The following is a 23472-nucleotide window of genomic DNA, read 5'->3' as shown; positions in this document are numbered from 1 at the left end:
ATGAGAACTTGGAGATGGAATATTAGTGTAAGGATTAAACAATGATAATAACAAATGTCAAGGTTAGAGGTTCCACTAATGGTATGTCAAACAAGTATAGTATAAACTCTTATTATTCAATTGGAAACCACACACAAAGGAGGTTCCAATCAGATTATAGATTGTTAACATGATTACATTAGTCATCTTATTCGATTAATGCTAATACTTGTAAATCTCATCAAGCATTCATGATTATAACTTATGTTAACAACAAATCAAGTTCTTTTCATAGCTTAGGTGTCGGTTATACCATACAGTATGAGCTATGAAAGTGTCAAGCATTTGTTGTACCAAGTGTTATACAACATAAATCAAGATTAGTCATTTAACAAGCAAAGTATTAAAAAGTGAACAAGATAACAAATACAAAATATGTTAGTATCAAACATTAAAGTCCATATTAAGTTTACACTATAATTATTCTTACACCATTAGTGTAACCTTTTCACCTTGACATAATAAACTTAGCTAGACATAATGAAAGAAAAAAAAATAAACAAAATAAGAACATAAATAAGATAAAAGTTAACTAAGGAAATGAAAGGAAATGAAAGGCATAAATTTTATATTAATGAAAGCAAAGCATAAACATTACAAAAAATACAAAGAGAAAAAGCAAGAGCATGATCTTGATCTGGACACCAAGATGCCTAAATGCATGGGAAATGCCTCCTTTTATAGGCCAAAATTGGGAACTATTGATTTGATGACTAATTGATAAGTGGGTGGCCAACTTTTGACTTGGTGACAATCCTTATCTTCTCTTGTCTGCCCAAAACTTCATTGATAACGTCAAAACTGGAGCCAGTTGTAAACATGAAAATTGTAGGCAATTGTCTCAGATTTCTTGTGTAAAAATTTCAGCTCATTTGGACTTCTAGAACTCCAGATATGGCTAAAATACCGAACAGTGCTCGGGCTGGAAGACTGATTCGGGCTTCTTTGTTGTTGCTACAATTTGGACTTGATAATGGCCTTTTTAGATCTTGGGCTCCATATGAAAGTTGTAGGCCTATGTCTTACCTTTCCATCCATATAAATTGGACCTAAATCTGAGATATATAGCACTAGATATTACCCAATTACCGAACAGTGTTCCGGTTTGGATTGCACCGACATCTCTTTTCTAAGTTTGGCCATCTCTTTATCCTTGCAATTTAAGTTCTTCAAGTCATCAATCAATCCTTTCATTTATGTGATAGGCTTCCATTAAAAATAGACATTTACCACAAATTAAAGGTATCTTATATTATTAGATATATTATTATAAAACATGCTTTGGTTAAGGAGTTATTGATACTTCAAGTGCAAAATGATGATATAAAACCATGATAAAAATGCACTTTTAAGTACTAATCAAAGAACATGATTAAGTTATTTTTTAAAATTATTATGAATTAATATATGGAATTATTTAGGGATAAATTGATATTTTACCAATTTATAGGGTTTTTAAGATTTCTCTATAAAGAAAAGGTTATGCCTCTTATTTTTAAATGGTTGTTTGTTAGACAAAAAAACTCATAAGTCACATAATAGAGAGTTAGCACTCTAGACATAATAATCTATCTCTCTTAAATATGGATTTAGAAGATTTCTCACCGGTGGTTCGTATGGATTACCATTGGAGGCCGGATAATTGGATAGGTTATGATTTGTGACAACCAATATTTAAAGAATTATTCAAAGCTGAAAAATATCAGATTTTTTTATTAATAAATCCCTAAACAATTAGACCTATCTAACAGGATTATAGAGACTCCTAAATTATTTTGCTTTATTGTTTTAATTGCGTATTTGCTATTAAGAAAACCTAACATTGAAAAGGTAAAAAACCTCTTACAAATACTTCAAAGTGTGGAGGTGTCTTATAAAGGTAGCAATACTTATCCTAAAAAGATCAAGATAGGACTTAAGGTTGTGAACTGTGTATTTATTTGATGTGCATATAATAATAGTGCATATCAATTTCTTATACATAAGTCAAATATTAAAGATATTCATCCTTATACTATTATAGAATCAAGGAATACTATATTTTTTGAGAATGATTTTCTATGAAATGAAGCATGAGAATGTTTATTGTTAAAAGTTTTAGACAACAAGAAAGTATGGACTATTTTGACATATATTCACATGTGTTAAGAATAACCTCCATACAAACATTAATATCTATTGCAACTATTACTAAGCTTAAAATACATCAAATGGATGTAAAAATAACTTTCTTAAATGGTGACCTTGAAAAAAAGCTTTCCATGAAACAACCCGAGGATTTGTCGTCAATGGATAAGAAAAGAAAGTTTGTAAACTTGTCAAATTATTATATGGTTTGAAACAAAAACCTAAACAATAGCATAAGTTTGACAAGGTTATGTTGTCAAATGAACTCAAAATCAACAAAGTTGATAAATATGTTTATGTTAAAAACATTGATAAATTATGTTAAACTTGATAGTTAACATTTTTTAAGTAGACTTGATCATACAATCATTGCTGCTTAAAATTAACATATCATACATAGAGACACAAAATGACATATCACGAATAAAAATTTCTAAGATATTTAATGGATTGGTATTGTTCCAACTTATTATGTTGAGAAAATTCTCGAGAAATTTTCTAAAGATGACTATAGCACTGTCAAAATACTAATTTATATAAGTGTATATATGTCTAATAATAGAGGTAAAAGAAATAAATCAATTGAGATATTCTTGAATAATTAGAAGTCTAATGTATATTATAAACTATATAAGTACTGATATTGCTTACTCAGTTAGTAAACTGAGTAGATTTATAAGTAATCCAAGTATGGATCATTGAAAGACAATTAAAAAAATACTTAAGTATTTAAGGTACACCTTGAGCTATAGGCTACACTATAGCGATTACCTAATAACACTAAAAGAGTATAGTGATAATAATTGAATATCCAACATTAAGAATTTAAAATCTACAAGTGGATATGTATTCACACTTGATGGGGTAGCTGTGTTATGAAAATCCTTCAAACAAACACGTATCACTAGGTCCAAGAGGGAATTAGAGTTTATTGCTCTTAATAACATTAGAGAGGAAGCTAAATGGATTTAGAATTTCTTAGAGGATATTCTACATTGGCTAAAATTAATGCCAACAATTTGTATCCATTACAATAGTTAGTCAGCAATTAGAAAGGCACAAAGTAATATGTATAATGAGAAGTTTAGACATATAAGTTGTAGATATAGGAAATTTAAACACGTGCTTTTAAATGGAATATTTCCATTGACTATGTAAAGTTAGGAAAATAATGTGAATCCACTAATCAAAGGTTTATTGAGAGAGCTTGTGTATAATTCATCAAGATAAATGAGCTTAAAGTCTTTAAAAGATGAAAAGGTGTAATGATGATAACCATACTTAGTTGATTAGAGATTTCAAGATATAGATTCAAATAGAAAACTAAGTCATATAACATTCTTAATATAACCAAAAAAATATTTGATTAGTACTTAAAAGTGCATTTTTTATCAAGGTTTTATATCATCATTTTGCACTTGAAGTATCAACAACTCCTTAACTAAAACATGTTTTATAATAACGTATCTAATAATATAAGATACCTTTAATTTATGGTAAATGTTTATTTTAAATGCAGGCCTCTCATATAAATGAAAGGATTGATTGATGAATTTAAGAACTAAAATTAAAAGGACAAAGAGATGGCCAAACTTAGAAAAGAGATATCGGTGCAGTCCAAACTGGAACACTATTCGGTAATTAGGTCATATATAGAGCTATAGATCTCAAATTTAGGTATACTTTATATGGATGGAAAGATAAGATATAGGCCTATAACTTTTATATGGAGCTCAAGATCTAAAAAGGCCATTTTTAAGTCCAAATTGGAGCAACAACAAAGAGGTCAGAATCTATCCTCCAGCCCGAGCACTATTCAGTGTTTGACCCATATCTGGAGTTCTAGAAGTCCAAATGATCTAAATTTTTTACAAAAAAAAAAAAGATTATACAATTTCCTACAACTTTGATGTTTTCAAGTGGTTCTAATTTTGACGTTATCAATGATGTTTTGGGCAAACAAGAGAAGATAAGGATTGTCACCAAGTCAAGAGTTGGTCACCCACTCATCAATTAGTCATCAAATCAATAGTTCCCAATTTTGGCCTATAAAAGGAGGCATTTACCATGCATTTAGGCATCTTGGTTTATAAAAGGAGGCATTTGCCATGAATTTAGGCGTCTTGGTTTCTAGATCAAGATCATGTTATTGCTTTCTCTCTTTGTATTTTTTATAATGTTTATGCTTTGCTTTCATTAATATCAAGTTTATGCCTTTCATTTCCTTTCATTTACTTAGTTAACTTTTATCTTATTTATGTTCTTATTTTGTTTATTTATTTTTCTTTCTTTTATTATGTCTAGCTAAGTTTATTATGTCAAGGTGAAAAGGTTACACTAATGGTGTAAGAATAAGTATAATGTAAACTTAATATGGACCTTAATGTTTGATACTAACATGTTTTGTATTTGTTATCTTGTTCACTCTTTAATACTTTTTGTTATTATTATTACTATTGTTGTTGTTGTTATTGTTGTTTTATAATTGTTGTTTATAATTTGTACAATTAACCTCCCTGTGGTTCGACCCCGGTCTTGCCGGGTTATTTATTACTTTAACACTCCTGCACTTGGGAGAAGACATTTATCTTTTCATCGTGTCAAGTTTTTGGCGCCGTTGCCGGGGAGGTAAGTTCTTGTACAAATTATATTATTTATTTTATTTTCTCTTTTCACTTTTCTTGTATATAACTTTGTTTCTTGTGTCTTATTTTTTCTTCTTTCTTTTATTCTATTCCTACACGTGTATGAGAGTGTGGTCAAGTACATCAAGTGATAGATTTTATAAGGTATCCTCATCATTTTCAGAAAATTTAGCCAAAGAAGATAATCAATCACTTCATAATGAGAATAATGAGAATAACCATGTTAGAATACTTAGAGACCACGTGAATCCTACAAAAACAAGTGCACCATCATGCATAGTTTTTTCTCCTAATACATCTCATTTTAATTTTAAGCCAGGCATTATTCAACTTTTACCTTCTTTTCATGGCTTAGATTTAGAAAATCCATACTTGTATTTAAGAGAATTTGAGGAGGTTTGTAACACATATAATGATTCAAATTGTAACATGAACACCATCAGATTAAAGCTTTTTCCTTTTTCATTAAAAGATAAAACTAAAACATGGCTACAAAATTTGAGACCAGGATCCATTCGTGTTTGGGATGAAATGCAACAACAGTTTTTAAAGAAGTTTTTCCCATCTCATATAACAAACTCTTTCAAAAGACAAATCACCACATTCACTCAAAAACCAGGAGAAACATTTTAGCAATGTTGGGATAGGTATCGAGACTTACTTAATACTTACCCTCATCATGTTTTTGAAACATGGAGATTGGTTTCATATTTTTATGAAGGTTTAACACTTAGAGATAGGCAAATGGTTAAATTGATGTACAATGAAACTTTTGAAGATAAAGACCTTGATGAAGCAATGGAGTACTTAGACTTGTTAGCTGAAAATGCTCAAAATTGAGACACCGCAGATACTTATGAGGCACCGAGTAAAACTCAACCTCATACATCTAGTGAAGGTATGTATAACTTTAGGGAAGATCATGACCTCCAAGTCAAGTTTACATCTTTAGCTAGAAAAGTCGAGGCACTAGAATTGAAAAAGAGTGGTCAAATAAAATTTGTTGAAAACATTGTGTGTCAAATATGTGAAACAAAAAAACACTCAACCAATAATTGTCCAACCTTGCCTTCTTTTAAGGAATGTCTCCATGAACAAGCTGATGCTTTAAACAATTTTCAAAGGCCCAACCACAAACCATACTCGCAAACATATAACCCTGGTTGGAGAAATCACCCAAATTTTAGTTGGAAGAGTGACAATGCACAAACTTCACAACCACAGTTTCAAGCACACCATAATTTCCAAAATTCTCATAGATATACACCTCCTTATGCTCCACCTCTTACAAGAAATTTTGAGGAAACTTTGTATGCATTTATTGAAAAGCAAGAGATAGTCAACACTCAACTTACTCAAAGCATAATAGATTTTAAAGATACTCTTGCTAAATTCATATCTGCTCTCAGTTTTCAAGAGAAAGGTAAGTTTCCATCTCAACCACAGCAAAATCCCAATGGGCAATACAATGCAAATGCAAGTAGTTCTGGAAATCAACACATGGATCAAGTCAAATCAGTCATCACTCTTCGTACTGGTAAGGTTATTCAAAAACCAATTCTTGAACCTTGTGACAAAGATGATGAGTCAATCACTTAGGGTAAGGAAGGGGTTGAATCTGAACGTTGCAAAGAGAAGACTGATTCCCCGTTAGCACTTCTATTTCCTCATGCTATGACCAATCAGGAAGAAATCAAGGATTAAAAAGGCACCAAAAATGTTAATGCGGATCTTTTATCAAAAGTGACAATAGATTCGACACCTAACATCACACCAATCGATGATTACTTTCCTGATGAATCTCTACTGTCTCTTAGTTCAATGCCTTGGTTTGCTAAAAATATCAATTTTCTTGCTTTAGGATTTTTACTAGCTCACTGGAGTATCGAAGACAAAAGAAAATTTTTGAGCAACATGCAAAAATTTTATTGGAATGACCCTTACTTATTCAATTATTGTCTTAATCAAATATTTCAAATATGCATTCCCGACAATGAGGTAAGTAATGTCATTAAATTTTATCACTCTAAGGCACGTGGGGATCTTTTCTTATAAAAAAAGAGAATTGTAGAAATCTTACAAAGTGGATTTTACTGGCCCACCATATTCAAGAAATCACATGCATTCCGCAAAACCTGTGAAAATTGTCAAAAGGTGGGATTTATTTCAAAACATAGAGAGTCTTTAGATAATCTTTTATTAACTCTTAAGTCTCATCATAGTCGAGATAAGTATCGTGCAATTCATGATTTATGGCTCAATTTTCATAAAGAACATGCTTGACTTAGTTTTAGGAATCTGACTAAAAAAAAAGCTCTGTTTGCCAGTTTTTAAGAAAACTGGATGGGAAGTCTATCCCCAACCCATAAAGGGCATTTAAGTCGTTCTTGGACGTAAAATCAGGGGAAGATGTGAGCCATAATCACAACTACCTGTACATACATATGCTTTTTCAAATAAATAAATAAAGAGAGAGAGAGTGTGTGTGAGACTCCAACTGGCCTACATATAGGTGGTATGATTGCCTTTTTAATTTCTCATCTATAAAATACTATCTTCCTTCCTTCCATTTCTACTTAACCCATACATTCAACAAATATCAAAGTGTGTATAAATGGCAAGTTCCTCAATTCATCACATAAGAAATATTTATGTTTTCGGTGGATCTAGTCCTGGGAAAGAAAAGGAGTTTTTAGAATCAGCAAACCATCTTGGTTAGGTGCTAGCTGAGAGAAAGATTCATTTAGTGTATGGGGGAGGCAGTTTGGGATTAATGGGAGGTGTATCAATAGCTGTATTTTTAGGAGGTAGTCAAGTTTAGGGGGTTGTCCCCCGAAGCTTTATTACAAGGGGACATCATTGGAAAAATAATTGGAAAGGAACTACAGGTCTCCACAATATCTGCTCGAATGAATGCAATGTTTAACCATGCTGATGCCTTCATTGCTTTACCAGGTGGTCTAGGCACATTGGAAGAGATCTTTCATATTTCCTCTTGGGCCCAACTGCACATTCACCATAAACCTATAGGTTTGTTAAATGTTAATGGTTATTATGATAAGTTGTTTTCTTTTCTTGATCATGCTGTGGAACAAGAATTTCTAACATCTTTTGCATGACAAATCATAATTTCTGCTGCTACTGCTGAACAATTAATTGACCAACTACAATCTTTCATTCCTGTAATTGATCCCTCTATGAGTCGTATAAATTGGTCAACTAAGGAAAGCTGTAAAAAGCTTAGATTGGATTTGAGCCTTCATTTGTGAATCTTTGTATCTTTTGGTTTTATTATTATGTTTTGTTGTTTCTTATATTTGTTTCAGTGTGTGGGTTTGTCAGTATTCGTTATTTCAGGTGATATCTTCTATAATCTATCTTTCTACCTTAGAACATTGAGGACAATGTCTCATTTTGGTTGGGGGGAGAGGGTAGTAGCTAAAAAAAAAAATTTAACTAACTGTGTTTTCTATTTCATAAAGCATGTGCATAATTATTTTTACTATGATAGTAGAGTAAAGGAGATTTTTTTATGACTCTTGAGACGCATCTTAGTAACCATTCTTAATAAGGTCTATCATAATACTTCTTGAAATATTCAGGTTTATAAACTCTCGTATTGTTATCACTTAATTATGCTCATTTAACATGTATTCTAAAATCTTAATTTACGCGCGCGCACTTTAACATATGATTATGGGTTGTACATTGGATTATTACATTATTTATGTTTTTTTGTTAAAGGTAACAACTAAGGGAAAGGAATATTATATAATTTAAAAAAAAAGAGTAGAAAAAAATAAAAAAATAAAATGATGATAATAAAAATATAGATAAGTTTGGTTTCGTAGCCTCCCTAACCTAAGCAATTAAGCCCGAAGGGGTGTTTTAACACCTAATACCATAAAGTCAACTGACTTGGGAGCTATTGGCCCAACCCTTATTACATGGGTTGAGGAAAAAAGTTTAAGGGAATCAAACATTGCACTATCTACGTATCAGTATTTGCGACCCAAGTTACTAAGCTCGTAGGGGTGTCTCAACACCTAATGCCCTAAGACCAGTTGGTCTGGGAGTCATTAGCTGAAAGCTCATTACATGGGTTAAAGATGCATGGTGTTTTAAGTTATATGGTACATAGAGTTAAAAAAAAAACAAAAAGAAAAAAAAAAGACAAAAATAGTAATCCCAACCCAAGGAAGTTAACCTTAAAAAAGAAAAAAAGAAAAAAGGAAAAAAATAATAATAATCCCAACCCAAGGAAGTTAACCTTAAACATTAGAATAAAAATTTTGTTTTCCTCCAAGAAAAGCCCCATAATTATGTGTTGATATATTGAGCATAAAAGAAACGTTTGTTAATATCTTGTTAAGAGGTATTGAGCATATATATAAATTTAATGAGAGTATGTTTATCTGGATAGATTAATGGAAGTTGAATGATGAATACCTTGCTTTGTGGAATTTGCAAATTATTTTTCTATTTTAATGCTTTGATTACTAGGAACTAGTAATAAGCTGGTTGGGGGGTGTGATTAGTACTTAAAAGTGCATTTTTATCAAGGTTTTATATCATCATTTTGCACTTGAAGTATCAGGAACTCCTTAACTAAAGAATGTTTTATAATAACGTATCTAATAATATAAGATACCTTTAATTTGTGGTAAATGTTTATTTTAAATGCAGACCTATCATATAAATGAAAGGATTGATTGATGAATTTAAGAATTAAAATTGAAAGGACAAAGAGATGGCCAAACTTAGAAAAGAGATGTCGGTGCAGTCTAAACCGGAATACTATTCAGTAATTAGGTCATATCTAGAGTTGTAGATCTCAGATTTAGCTCTACTTTATATGGATGGAAAGGTAAGACATAGACCTACAACTTTCATATGGAGTCCAAGATTTAAAAGGGTCATTGTTAAGTCCAAATTAGAGCAACAACAAAGAGGTCAGAATCTGTCCTCCAGCCCGAGCACTATTCAGTGTTTGGCCCATATCTAGAGTTCTAGAAGTCCAAATGATCTGAATTTTTTACAAAAAAAAAAAAGATTATACAATTTCCTACAACTTTGATGTTTTCAAGTGGTTCTAATTTTGACGTTATCAATGATGTTTTGGGCAAACAAGAGAAGATAAGGATTGTCACCAAGTCAAGAGTTGGTCACCCACTCATCAATTAGTCATCAAATCAATAGTTCCCATTTTTGGCCTATAAAAGGAGGCATTTGCCATTTATTTAGGCATCTTGGTGTTCAGATCAAGATCATGTTATTGCTTTCTCTCTTTGTATTTTTTGTAATGTTTATGCTTTGCTTTCATTAATATCAAGTTTATGCCTTTCATTTCCTTTCCTTTACTTAGTTAACTCTTATCTTATTTATGCTCTTATTTTGTTTATTTATTTTTCTTTCTTTCATTATGTCTAGCTAAGTTAGTTATGCTTTCATAATGTTTAGTTAAGTTTATTATGTCGAGGTGAAAAGGTTACACTAATGGTGTAAGAATAAGTATAATGTAAATTTAATATGGACTTTAATGTTTGATACTAACATGTTTTGTATTTGTTATCTTGTTCGCTCTTTAATACTTTGTTTGTTAAATGACTAATCTTGATTTATGTTGTATACCACTTGATACAACAAATGTTTGGCACTTTCATAGCCCATATTGTATGGTATAACCGACACCTGAGCTATGAAAGGAACTTGATTTGTTGTTAACATAAGTTATAATCATGAATGCTTGACGAGATTTACAAGTATTAGCATTAATCAAATAAGATGACTAATGTAATCATGTTAACAATCTATAATATAATTGGAACCTCTTTTGTATGTGGTTTTTAATTGAATAATAAGAGTTTATACTATACTTGTTTGACATACCATTAGTGGATCCTCTAACCTTGAAATTTATTATTATCATTATTTAATCCTTACGTTAATATTTCATCTCAAAGTTCTCATCTTTTTCTTCTTTTTCTCCTTCTTCTTTATTATTATTACTACTACTATTACTACTACTACTATTATTACTATTATTATTATTATTATTGCTACTAATATTATTATTGTTATTGTTGTTACTGTTGTTGTTGTTATTTATAATTATTTATAATTTGTATAATTAATCTCCCTGTGGTTCGACCTCGGTCTTGCCGGATTGTTTATTACTTTAACACTCCTGTACTTGGAAAAAGACATTAATCTTTTTGTCGTGTCAATAATATTTTTTGCTTATTCCTATGATGAAATAAGTGTTAGTTGTAAAGTGATAAATGGTGAGTTAAGCTCTTAATAATTATCATATTTTGGTACACTAAATGGAATATAGCAAAATACTCTTAATAAAACATCACTTAAATGAGTGAGAAATGTGGCCATTTATTTGAGAATATCAATAATGTGGAATTCTGTAAAGCATTCATGAATCTAAGAGTTGTTTAGGACCAAAATGAACATAACGGTAAGGTCCAAAAGAAATCTCTAGGTCGAGAAGAACTATGTGAGTACTATTATCTTAGTTTATACAAAAAACTAAATAGTTTAAGACATTACGTTCACTATTTAGCCAAGTAAATCCGATAGCATTTCACTAAGAAATGTTTAAAGTCAAAAGCTACCCATCATGATATAGTAATCTATCAAATTAGTATCTCTCAATAAATTTTTGAATCATTCTCAAACTGGTGAGACAATTTCAATTCATGTGAGGGATTATTAAAAATTTGTTTTAATTAAACAAGTTATAGGTGAGTGATAAATTAGTCTGAAAGGAACTTTAGTTTTTTTAAATTTAATTCTTGATTTATGGTAGCTAATTAAAAGTTGATAATAATAAAAATTAATTCTTATTAATTCTTCAATATTTTAGCTTTTAAAATTCAAAATGAGTGAAGAACACAACCCTCTAACTTGAATTTTTCATGTTTAAGATACTTTTTGTCACCTTATTTTTAGTGAGGGGTGTTGAAAAAGTTTCTAGCTTGAATTTTCATATTTAACATACTTTTTCTTATCTCATTTTTAGTATTTTTTTTATGCTTTGATTTTTCTTTAAAATCTAGAGTTTAGATTCATCTTGTTAAGAGATATATAAGTTCTATAATTTTTTTGGTTCAAAAATATTATTTACAAGTGCATCTAAATTAAAATAGTATTGTTGAAATCTTAGGAAGCATATTACAAACATATTAATTGCATAAATAAGGAGTAATAAAGTTTTAAAAATAAAATAATTTATTTTTTACAATAATAGAAGATTCATTACTTTAAACTACATTTTACTATCATTGTTTTTAATTTTAATATAATTATTTGTATTAATAGTATTTATAGTAGTTTTTTTATTTTATATTAATTAAAAATTTAAAGATATGCTTAATATAATTACTAGTATTATTATTATTATTATTTTGTTGAAAGAATATTTATTATTAGAATATTCTTACATGCTTATAATTTTATCATGAGAACGGAAGCTTTTGCAAGGGTTCGGGAGGAGACGTCGCTTTTTGCAGATTTTGGAAGAGGAGAGTGGCAGTTTTGTGAGGAAGAAGAAGAGGAAATGAGGGTTTATATATGGTGAAATATAACGCAGGTCGTAGCTGGAAGCGGCCTTTGGCAGCCATATCATAAACACCCGAACCTCCCTTTTCATCAACAAGACCCGCCACCGGTGGCAAGCAAGTGGGTTCCTCGAGTCGTTCCGAGCCCAAGGCAACAAGCTAGCTGAGGTATTTCCGTCCCTCAATCTTTTTTTCTTTTTTTTAAAGTGCAAAATTTGGTTAATTATTGAAACACCATGATATGTGCGGAAATTATGCTATTATTGAATTTATTTATTTTTTTGTGATTGTTTCAGCTTTTTTGTTTTTAAAGATATGAAATTTGTGGTTTTTCGGACACTTCGGGTAAGAAGCATAAGTGGTTTTTTGATATATTTGCCTAATTTACTACTTGGAATGGCAGTGAGGAGTCTCAGTGATTTGCTCGATCATAATAGTGTGAGGTTTAGCTGTTTTGCTTGGTGTTAATCTATAAGTTTTGTCCAACTCGCCATTGCAGTGATTTTGTCGATAATGCTAAGTTAATGTATTTCCTCATGTTTATTTCTGTTGATGGCACCTGTTTCTGTATGGGCGTGTATTTTCCTGCTTCTGTTTCAGTGGATTGCTTTGGCAAATTGAAGAAGAATTTCTTATTGTATCAGAGGCTCGAGTCTTTTCTTTGTTTTGCTTAAGTACATGATGGTGGTGGCATTTTATGTATGAGCTATCTCTTTGAATGATGGAAAATACCGTGAAGCACTTGGGAAGTGGAAGGCTGCTCTTAATTAATTTGATGCCTGAAAATGCAGTCTTACATGAACAAAAGGCACAAGTTTTGCTTGGAATTGGAGATTGCATGGAATGGCATTCAAGGCAGCAACTCGTGACATTGTTTATTACAATTTTCTGAGTGTATATACTGGTAAGAGCTTTAATTTAGTTTGAACTTTATTTGATAGGGGCAACTGAGTTCTAACCTTCATGGGCTGAGATATGACGATAGTGCATCTGTCAAATAACTAACTCAATGTAATAGTTTAAACTTGTAATTATTTGGTTATTAAAGCTCTTATGCTATATCAAATAGACAATTCAATATCCAATAACTTAAATTATATGATGTCTTAAAATATAATTTATATTATTCTCTAGCAATATTTAATTTTTATTTGTATCTCTTTCGATGAATTTGCTGGTTGAATATTTCACTGCTCCGGTATTTTTCCCCTGGATTAGCCTTCATGGGATTTTTATGTTTTAGACTCAATTTTTTGACAGTTGCCACCTCCTGTTCTGAGCTTTTTCTTTCTCCTAGAAAAGTTTCCTCAATCTGCCCTTTTTTCTTGTACCGTACAAGTAATTTTTGTTTTCCTTTCGCTAATAATTAAATCTATGGCATCCTTTGCTACATCGAAGTTTGTTAAAATGCAGTCACAGTGTGGTAAGATGGAGTTCATAAGAGCTATATGTACTGCATAACTTACTTAGGATAATTCTGAGTGCAATTCTAGTGAAGTCTAAGAAACTATTTACTCAAAGTATGCTAAATTTATTCTCTTGTTTCTTTTGCTTGTGGTCTTCTTAGGCATGGATCACCCTTGACAGAGCACAGTTGAACTTTGGGGAGACTGACAGTGCAGCTGAGAACTTCCTTAGAGCAATAGCCATAAAGGTAAATTCTTGTATTTCGGTGGCTTGACCTTTCTGGATCATTTTGTTTGTGAACTTTCAAATAAAATAGATTCATGGGACACTACCTGTCATCAAATGGTGAAAACAAGAAAGTTTCCTATCTAAAGATTGTTGTGAGTCATATCAGGTCTTAGATTAAGATTACTGTAATTTGACTTTGCTTATATCTTCCTGGCAATTTGCTTGGGTCGAAAACAATCTCAACTTTAAATGTTGGAGCTTGGGTGAGTCCTTATTTTTCCTTTCATCCCCTTTATTGAGTTCAACGATCTTGCTGAACTGTCTGGCAAATTCATCTTCTCAGTCTTTCCAAGAAAAAGGAACATAATGTTGCTCCAACATCTAAAGTATCTGTGGCCGTCTTTTACTTCCTTCACTTGGGCTGCCGGGAGAGTGATTCATTATAAGGTCCTGGTCTAGTACTATCATGACAGGTGGTATTCCTATTGACGTGCTTAGCTTCTAGTTCCATTTTTGTGTTTGTATAATGTATTTTTTGCTCAATTTCTCCAAATGCTCCATCTGCAGCCAGATGATTCTAAGGAGGCTCAAGATGTGACAGACACAGTGCATCGCAGCTTGTAAAAAGGTGAAAGCAGCGTCATTCATCAGGCTTGAGCACTAAAGAGAACCGTTATGTGGAGTGTGACAAGACTGAGAGCTCTTGAATAGATAAGAAAGTAGCATCAAAGCAAGAGTTTCACACTCATGTACCCTGTCCTGAGGTAGACCTTTTAAATAGTAGGCTACTGCTTTAACAAATTCATGAATATAAAGAAAATTCTGAATGGTAAAATATTCATATGGGTCGGTTGGGTACAATGTGACCTCAATCAGACACGAGAAATGAAGAGTTCAATTCAAAGAATTTGGCTATTTTGTGCTACAACTAGACTTGTATTATGAGAGGGAGAGATCAGAATGCGCGGGGTTTGATGTGATTCAATGGTCTGTCAGGTACCAATTTAATGATGCTATACTTAAAGGGGGCGTTCCATTCAACAGAGCTTATGGAATGACAGCTTTCCAGTATCCAGGCACTGACCAAAGGTTCAATAGGGTATTCAATCAAGTGATTTCAAACCACACTTCCCTCATCATGAAGAAAATCCTTGATATTTACGAAGGGTTCGATGGGCTCAAGGTGTAAGTTGATGCTGGAGGTGGAATTGGAGATACTCTCAACATTATCAACTCTAAGTATCCTCACATTGAGAGCATAAATTATGATTAGCAGATGCACCTTCGTATCCAGGTAACATTGCCTTTTTAATAGCACTGTACAAGGCTCTATCCCATTTGTATTTTTGATGCAATTTGCTCTATAAAGTATGGGGCCAAACAACGAAGTGGTACTATTTTGCCTTCCTGTTTCTGAAATGGACAGCTTTAACTTCCTATAAGACGTTATCTTGTAGGCGTGGAGCATGTTGGGGGAGATATGTTTGTTAGTGTGCCAAATGGAGATGCTGTTTTCATGAAGGTAAAGCCTCTGTGGGTTATCATCTCCATTTACCCCTATATACGTGTTCTTAGATTGAAGTTTGTCAAGATGTGAGTGAAAGGAAATTTAGTGAAATCTGAGGACTACTCTGAACTTAATAGGAAATAATTCATAGCAACCCCCAAGATGTAGACTTTGGTTTACAAAATTTCTATTTTACATAAGATCTGTGTTGGATTCTTTTATTTGTTGATTTGTCAATGTACCTAGCAGTGGACACTTCATGATTGGAGCGATGAGCATTGCCTGAAACTACTCCAACTGTTGGGAAGCTCTTCCAAGTAATGGTAAGGTGATCATCGTGGAATCGCTTCTTCCTGTTGCACCAGAGAATATTGCTTTCTCACACGTTGTCTTTGAACAAGATCTGTGCATGTTGGCTCAAGATCCTGGTGTATGGAGTTCGAAGCCTTGGAAAAGAAATCTGGTTTTTCAGGCTGTGAAGTCATATGTTGTGCTTACAACAGCTGGGTAATGGAGTTTCAAAAAGACAGCACTGCCATAAATTAACTTAAGCAATTTCCTCTCTTTTTTCCCCTACAATTGCTCTTGCTCCTGGTGGCTGAAGTGACACATACTCTGCTCATAGAACAGGGAGTCGAATAATTGCATCATGTACCAATGAACGCAAACTGAAACTTCATTTTTTGCCTACAACTAGGACTGCGTGTCGATTATCCGAAAACCCATTGCTATTTAATGATAGAACCATGGTCTTAAATGTGGCATTTTACCTGCTAGAAGCAAAGGAAAAGGCCTGGCAAGGAAACATCACCTGGGGATGAGATAAACATCAATGCTCACCAGAGAAGCACGCACGCATGCACTGGTAGGGGGTTGTGAAATTGAATTACAAAAGAAAATGTTCTCCTCTCATTATAAAGCACAGATTGTTTGAAATTCGGTTGCGTTTTGTAATTTTACAACATCACTGAGAGAGATTAGCTTTCCCTAACAAAAAATAATGAACCGAGTTCGGAACAAAATGAACAAGATGTTAGTGTTAAAAACATCGTTTCCAACATGCATATCTAATGATTCCCTGATCCTTGTAACTCCATGTACTGTATTTGGCGCTTGCCAACCAGTGAATGTACCAGCCTTCAGAATCATGCCCTGCCAAGAGTCGAGTATCCAAAAGTGAGCAAAACCTAAGAGTTTACAGCCTAACAAAATATTCTTCCCCGGAAGGCAGCGGGATCAAAATTCTTGACATCAGTTACACATACAAAATCAATATGATCAATGATTAAAACCATGAATTTTTATCTTGTAATTTCCTGAAAATGTCATGTGCTTTTCAACTCTTCGATTGACTGGCAGCCGACTTCACACTTTAGGGCTGCAGTTACAAGCATGTCCATTCCTTCTCTACCTTTATCTAATTCTTCTCCACCTTGCTTGTACAGTTTCTTGCGGTTTTCACATTCCTTTTTAACCCCTTCACCCTTCTTTGTCACGTACCTTTCAGATTTCTCATATGCCCTCCTTACCCTGCGTAATTTCTGTATTTTCAGATCACATCGCCTGCAAAACCATTTCCCTTTAGGTACAGAAATGCGTGGCGGAATCATGCAATAAAGGTGGTATGCATGATCACAGCCATCACATAAAACAATCTTATCATCATCTTTATCAGTGAGGCAACCTCTGCATAAACAAGAAGGGCAATACCAGCGAGGGCCATACAATATTAACTGCCTATTTGTCAAGCATCTCACATGGTAGTACTTGCCAGGGCATTCGGAGTGATCACATATATTTATCTTCTCTCCATTGCCCACTGGACTTGCACAAATTTTACATGTGCGTATGTTTTCAGTCCCTTCTGATGATAGCCGAACCTCATTACTCGTGCTGAAATTTGATGCCTCTTCAAAATCATTGAATGGTTCTTGAGGTGATATACCAATTTCATCACCAGCTTGATTAATTTGGGTCCTGGGGCAATTCAGCCTCTCACACGCTACACAATTCTCATGAATGGATCCCATACCACTTGCAGCACAGTTGTCACAGTACCAGCTTTTCGGGGGAATCTCTTTAACAGCAGGTTCAATACAGGAGACATGGTACATTTCCTCACATGAATCACAAACTAAACAATCTCTCCCATCTGCCTTTTCCCCACAACGCCTGCAACTGCAGACTCTGTAGACACAAGAAGCATCCTTTTGCTCTGGCTGACCATGAGAATCAGAACCCTGGGTGCAGAACTGTATTGCAGCACAAAAGTTTAAATAGGTATCAGAATGAACTATAATTAGAAAGACAATCAATCTTAAAAGTGGTACATATTTCTAATGCCAGCATTAGAAAACTAATTATACTGCTGAGATTTTGAAACAATTACCCCATGCTTTTCATCTTCAAATCTACAGCGTACTGATCCTCCCACCTGGAAACGGTTAAGATTTTCATTTAAGTTAAAAGGGAACCATAAAAGTGTATTAAGAAACAACAATAAATAGAAACGTGAAACAAAAGTTGCATCTAGCACATAACCAACATTCTCAGTCTGCCAGAAAAATATCTACATGTTGGATGTCTTACCCGTTCATCACAGCAAGTCTTTGATATTTCTGATAGGCTCTTTGAAAGAGAGATTAATTCAGCACCAAAACCTTGGAGCTTTCTCCAGAACTGAAAAGGTTATTTAGGTTTAAATGAACAGCACAACAAATAGAAATTGCATTTTCTTCTGATAACTAGAAATGGAAATGAAATAATGCATGCTGAATGATTGTTAAAACATTACAATGAATGAGACCAGCAATTGAATGTTACGTAGTAGCATGAATAACCAATAACTATGTAAATCAAAAAAAAAAATGATTGACATCAACATTTAGCATATTAACAATGGGCGAAGAGACAAATTAACTCATCAGGAGATAAAGCAAAAAAGATAAAGGCATGATAGTTTTCAACTCCAAAAAGATCCCCAAACTGTGTATGATCTAGTGCTTTAGTAAATCACTCAAAAGTTTGTTAACTAATAGGAGAGGGTAGAGATTGCACAATGCCAGCAGGAATTCATTTACACAGATGCATCTAAGATATAACATCAAATAAACATTGTGGTGAGAAAATGAGATTTTAAAGATACTACTCTATATAACAGACCACAAAAAATCAAACAAATAATAACTTTTGTAGGTGCATGACATCTTAAACATTGTATTCATCTTCCACTTTCATACAAAACACATGATGTCACTTAGCTTTTGAAATCACATAGGTGGCACATAAGCAACGTAATGCCAAGAAGAACCAGACATCCAGTCATAAAGCTTACTCAACAATGATTTCAGCAAAAGAATTGTAACACACTAGACAAAATAGTAACATCAAACTGCGTAGGAAGCATTGTGACAAATTACCTCCTCAATATCTTCACAGAAAAGCATTGGCGAATGATCATAAGCTCCGTCTTTCATCCTTCTGTCTATGAAACTCAGGCTAAGAATGCTGCCAGTCTTCATTCCTTGGAAGTTTTCAAACAGTAGCTTACAAAGAGAGGTGAACTTTTCTGACAGTAAAATACTAAGGAAAGCATGCTGGCACAACTCAGGGACACTGTGATGTTGTGATTCATCCAAAGCTCCATTTGACAAGACCCCTGCATGCCCTTTAGCTGTACTGTGAGTTCCATTAGCCATCTTCCCCATCAAAGGTGGCTTATCTGCATTGCAGTAACCAGACTCCTGAAGAAAGACAAAATGTAGCACATCCAATTTATGTTAAGAAACACGAACAACAATACTACACATTTAGCACATCCAATCTAATAGTTTCATAAATCTTAACTGCCATCATAAGTGCACCCCTCAAGCACCCCTGGATGCCATTTTCATCATTACTTAATGATTGATACATGTGGTCAAGGACAAACTTTCTCCACTGCCTCTGTGAAACATCATTTAAACGATTCATAGAAGCATGATTTCCACAACGATGGCCCCATGAATTGTCATCCTTTATGGTCTGCAAGAAACCACATATTAGCTAGATCAAAGATACAGAACAAACATTCAAAATGCAAGTATCTTCTCTATAGAATCATACATGGTAGGAGTAACTTGCAACAAGTCAATACATAACGAGATTGCATATGCAAAAATTGGCATGGATGGCCTAGGCTTGTGAGCTACCTGGTCTGACAATCTACTAGCAGCTTCCATAAAACATTTCCCATCCTCTTGACCTTTACTATCCGAACTTGACCTCATGTTCCTTCGTCTCTTGTAAGTTCGAAAACCCTCACTGCCCCCAGAGCTTGCATCACCACCATCATTTCCAAACCCATTGTCCATTGCTTCCATATTTAAGTGCCGAAACCTTTCTTTTGCACCCTCGCCATTGCTTGTTCCCTCTTCACCAACCATCCTTTACAAGTTTTTTTTTTTAAAAAACCCTAATTTCAAGCTTTTCAGCCCCAAATTAGGGTTCCGCTGTGACACCCACAATGGAAAGAACATAAAATTGAGCAAAACTGCTGAATACATAATACAAGAAATTAAAGAAAACAGCATAAATTAATTAAAAAAACAAATCCGAGTGTTAAAAATAAACCTAAGCTTGTTTCAGGCAGCCAGGAAAACACAAAAAAAAAAAAAAACCCTTTGCTTGAGGTTACAAAGGCTAAATTAAGTGAAGTAATGGTAAATTCTTCAATCAGAGTAAATTTGACATGAATAACCCCCTCCCCAAAAAAAAAAAAAAAAAATAAGATTCAAGAGTTGAAGTTGAGGTTTCTTTTCTTTAAATTTCCTTTCACATTGCTCAGTTACCAAAGAGTTAACATAAACAAAATGAAGAGAAAATCAAAATAGAAGGAGAGAGCGTGAAGAAAGCGTACCCGACCGAGTAGAGGATTTTTTAGGCCTGGAAAACTGAAACCCTAATTATCTGAGACCAAGAAGATGAAGAAGAAGAGTTGGGCTTGTTTCTTTATTTTGTTTAGAGACAGAGTGAGCAAGAAAAAGAGTATGGCTCTGCAAGTAGCAGGTCTTATCCTTGTTTGTACCTTGCGGTGTTCTGCTGTAATTTATTTTTAAAATTTAAAATGTTTTGGAATTCCGGGTCCTTGTAATAACAACTTAAAGGAAAATATTATTTAGAAAAGCTAAAATAATAATATAATATTTTTATATGCATTTTAATAATATTTTAAAAATTAAATTAAATTTAAATATATTTAATATTAATAAAATTATTTTTTAATTATAACTAACTAATACCTTCAGTGATTTTACATAATTTTTTTTAATTTGTTTTACTTCTCACCTCTCTCTCTTAATGAAAGTGATTAGAGAAATTGAGTAGGATCTGGTAGTGGATAACCCGGGAGGTTTCAAGGACGGACACGTGTAGGTCATCAGGGATCGGCTTGGCTAGTTAGTGGGTGACGCCATCTTCTAAAACTGTCAAATCCTCCTCCTCCTCCTGAAGCAAGAATCTAAGGTCCGTGGGGATTAATCGTACACGCCTTCTGAAGTATTTTAGGACTTGGCTTAATGGTGGAAGAAGTTTATTTTCTTCCACTGCACCTGGGTTCAAGTCTTGATGTGCATGTTTGTTATCTTCGCTGTGCTTTACATGCCTACTGGGTTTGCAGGGTATTCAGTAAGCCATGGAGATTAGTTGTAGTGCGCACAAGTTGACCCAGACATCCTACGTAAATAAAAAAAAAATAAGAATCTAAGTTCCGTACTTGATTCAAGTGGATGTCCACGCCTCCACGTTGCTATCCTTTAATGTCCCCAATGCAGTTTATGTTTCCATCAATTTATTTTTTATTGAAACATTATATTACAGGAAATACTAGAAGATATGGTGTTTTCAAATAAGTTTTTTTCTTATAATTTAGTTCTTAAATTTTATTTTTTTTAATTACATCCTTTTATATCTATGTGACTAATTTATCAAGAATTGCTGAAGAGATATATTAAAAAAAAAAAAAGATAACCAAAGCGTAAAACAAGGAGAAAAAGCATCGTAGTTTAAAACATTGTGCAAAATATTTATTTTGATACTTTTACTTTTTAAGTTATAACTTTTTGATCTTTCAATATTTCTAACATTCAATCATGGTACAAAGTTTTTACAGCTTCACTTAATTTTATTATTAAAAAAAAAGAGAAAAAAATTAACAATAAAAAAATTGAACCCTTTTTTTCAGCATTATTCAATAAAATATCTTTTTGAAAAGAAAAGAAAAATTGCCTTTATTTTGTTCTCTTTTAATATGATAATTATATGTCTTGATCCAAAACTTTATTTTGTTTATTTTTTAGTCTTTTAGGTTTGAGAGAGAGAAAGAAAGAGTTGTTAAAAAATAACAAAAAAGAAGAAGAAAATAGTTAGTTAATGAGATTTTATTCATAAAAAAATTCAAATTTCATATCTATATATCTCTCTTAATGAGAGGAATGTCATTGAAATGTTTTTTAACTTACATTAGAATTAGGAGAGTTATTTTCCTTATTTTTTTGTATTTTTAGGGTTTTTTTAGTTGATTAATTAGTTTATTAAGGTTTTAATAGTGTTTTTAGATAAAAATATATTAGATTTTATTTTTTAGTATTCAAAAATCCCCAAACTAATTTATTGGTCACCTCTTGATGATAAAAAAAAAAATTAGACATATAGGAGACTTGTTGTCTACTATATTTTTTAAAAGAAAATACTCGCATGTCAAGCTTGTTTTTAGCTTTGTTTTTTGTTTTTCCTTTTATTTAATTTTAATTTATTTGAAATTAATTAATTTAAAATACATTAGATATATTTTTTTATTTCATTCTTAAATTACTTAAGAATATGTTTTAGATATTATTTTCTTAAATGCCATTTAATTTTTACTTTGTTTTAGAATAAAATTATAACAATATTTTTATAATATTAGCAAACATTTTTTTTATAATCTATCATGATTTTATTTAAAAAAAATTATTTGGATGCTTTTTTGCCTATGTTTATTTTTAATATCAAATAAATTATATAAAAATTATTTCAAAAAACGTGAAGTTATGAAATCCAGTCAAGTTCATGATCCAGATCATAAATTAGGTGGGTTAACTAAAATTAATCTAAATTGATTCAAGATGTTGTCTCCTTAATATTTTTTTAAAAATTATATTTTTCTTGAATTGTTTTAAGACAAATCAGGTTTTTATCAGTCATTCAGATTACTTTTAGACTTACAAAGTGAATCAAGTCATATTAAATCAATTTTTACATGATTTAATATGATACTCATGCTAAATAATAAAAATTTGGGTCGAAAGGTTTTAAAGTTAATCTCTAAATTGGGTTTAATAACTTCGCCAAAAATTTTCTCATGACAATGCATAAAACATTGTCTTATTCTTATATTTTTTTTATATATATACTTGAATCAAAATTATTATAATGTTATTTTTTTTACAACTAAATCTAGCTTTTGAGATAATGATAGATTGCTTTCTATAAAAGAAATATTTTGGTAAAAATATTTAAAAATTAATAAATTTACATGTTAATGAAACAAAAGGGTTTTAGTTATATATATATATATATAGTCTTCTTAATGTTTTCTATTTTTATTAAATAAATTACATAGAACATAATGTTAGAGTTATTTTGTTTTTGTTAGAATTAAAGATATTAATAACAAAAAGAAATATTTATATTGACAAATTAATTTATTTCAATGAAATTTAAATTATTACACTTTTTATATATAATTAAATACAAAAAATTAAAAAAAATACGACACAAGATCAAACTTACATTTATTTTTCAACTTCATGAAGTAGAATTTAATTAGCATTATGATTTTTTTAACTATGTTAATGCATATAATCCTTAATATATTATATTAAATATATTAAATTTCATTGCTCCTACAAAACAAGTTTGCAATGTTATG

General features: G+C 32.0%; 1 protein-coding gene and 2 long non-coding RNA genes across 7 annotated transcripts; 1 reads left to right on the top strand and 2 right to left on the bottom strand.

Moving 5' to 3' along the window:
• Positions 1-926: 926 nt before the first annotated feature.
• LOC105114220 (uncharacterized) lies at positions 927-12376 on the bottom strand. Its single transcript, XR_840086.1, has 3 exons — positions 12282-12376; positions 2411-2413; positions 927-937 (listed from the first exon to the last, which is right to left on the bottom strand). It is a non-coding gene; the product is annotated as an uncharacterized LOC105114220 (long non-coding RNA).
• An 86-nt stretch (positions 12377-12462) lies between these two features.
• On the top strand, positions 12463-16295 carry LOC105114221 (uncharacterized). 5 transcript variants are annotated; one of them, XR_840090.1, is made up of 7 exons: positions 12463-12550; positions 13174-13286; positions 13950-14036; positions 14585-14781; positions 15014-15311; positions 15475-15539; positions 15774-16295. It is a non-coding gene; the product is annotated as an uncharacterized LOC105114221 (long non-coding RNA). The 5 variants fall into 5 exon arrangements; XR_840091.1 differs by lacking the exon at positions 12463-12550 and having other exon boundaries at positions 13194-13286; positions 15774-15847; positions 15926-16295; XR_840088.1 differs by lacking the exon at positions 12463-12550 and adding an exon at positions 14361-14490 and having other exon boundaries at positions 13194-13286.
• Positions 16296-16410: 115 nt separating this feature from the next.
• LOC105114219 (uncharacterized) lies at positions 16411-20603 on the bottom strand. The gene is made up of 7 exons (XM_011010702.1): positions 20422-20603; positions 19715-20014; positions 19371-19547; positions 18944-19267; positions 18114-18203; positions 17914-17958; positions 16411-17776 (listed from the first exon to the last, which is right to left on the bottom strand). Exons 2-7 carry the CDS (start codon positions 19946-19948, stop codon positions 16850-16852), a joined length of 1797 nt encoding a protein of 598 aa, XP_011009004.1. The 5' UTR covers positions 19949-20014; positions 20422-20603; the 3' UTR covers positions 16411-16849.
• Positions 20604-23472: the final 2869 nt, after the last annotated feature.

Source organism: Populus euphratica, unplaced genomic scaffold, assembly GCF_000495115.2.
Source record: "Populus euphratica unplaced genomic scaffold, PopEup_1.0 scaffold691.1, whole genome shotgun sequence".
In the NCBI taxonomy this organism is placed as follows: domain Eukaryota; kingdom Viridiplantae; phylum Streptophyta; class Magnoliopsida; order Malpighiales; family Salicaceae; genus Populus; species Populus euphratica.
The sequence above is the reverse complement of the archived record's forward strand: the minus strand, read 5'-3'. Positions and strand labels throughout refer to the sequence as shown.

Excerpts from the sequence above, each read along its gene's own strand:
- LOC105114219 (XM_011010702.1), bottom strand. The coding sequence starts at position 19,948 with ATGGTTGGTGAAGAGGGAACAAGCAATGGCGAGGGTGCAAAAGAAAGG. Across the intron at positions 19,548-19,714 it reads CTAGTAGATTGTCAGACCAG|ACCATAAAGGATGACAATTC; the intron begins GTAGCTCACAAG and ends GGTTTCTTGCAG. Across the intron at positions 18,204-18,943 it reads TCTGTGAAGATATTGAGGAG|TTCTGGAGAAAGCTCCAAGG; the intron begins GTAATTTGTCAC and ends TAACCTTTTCAG.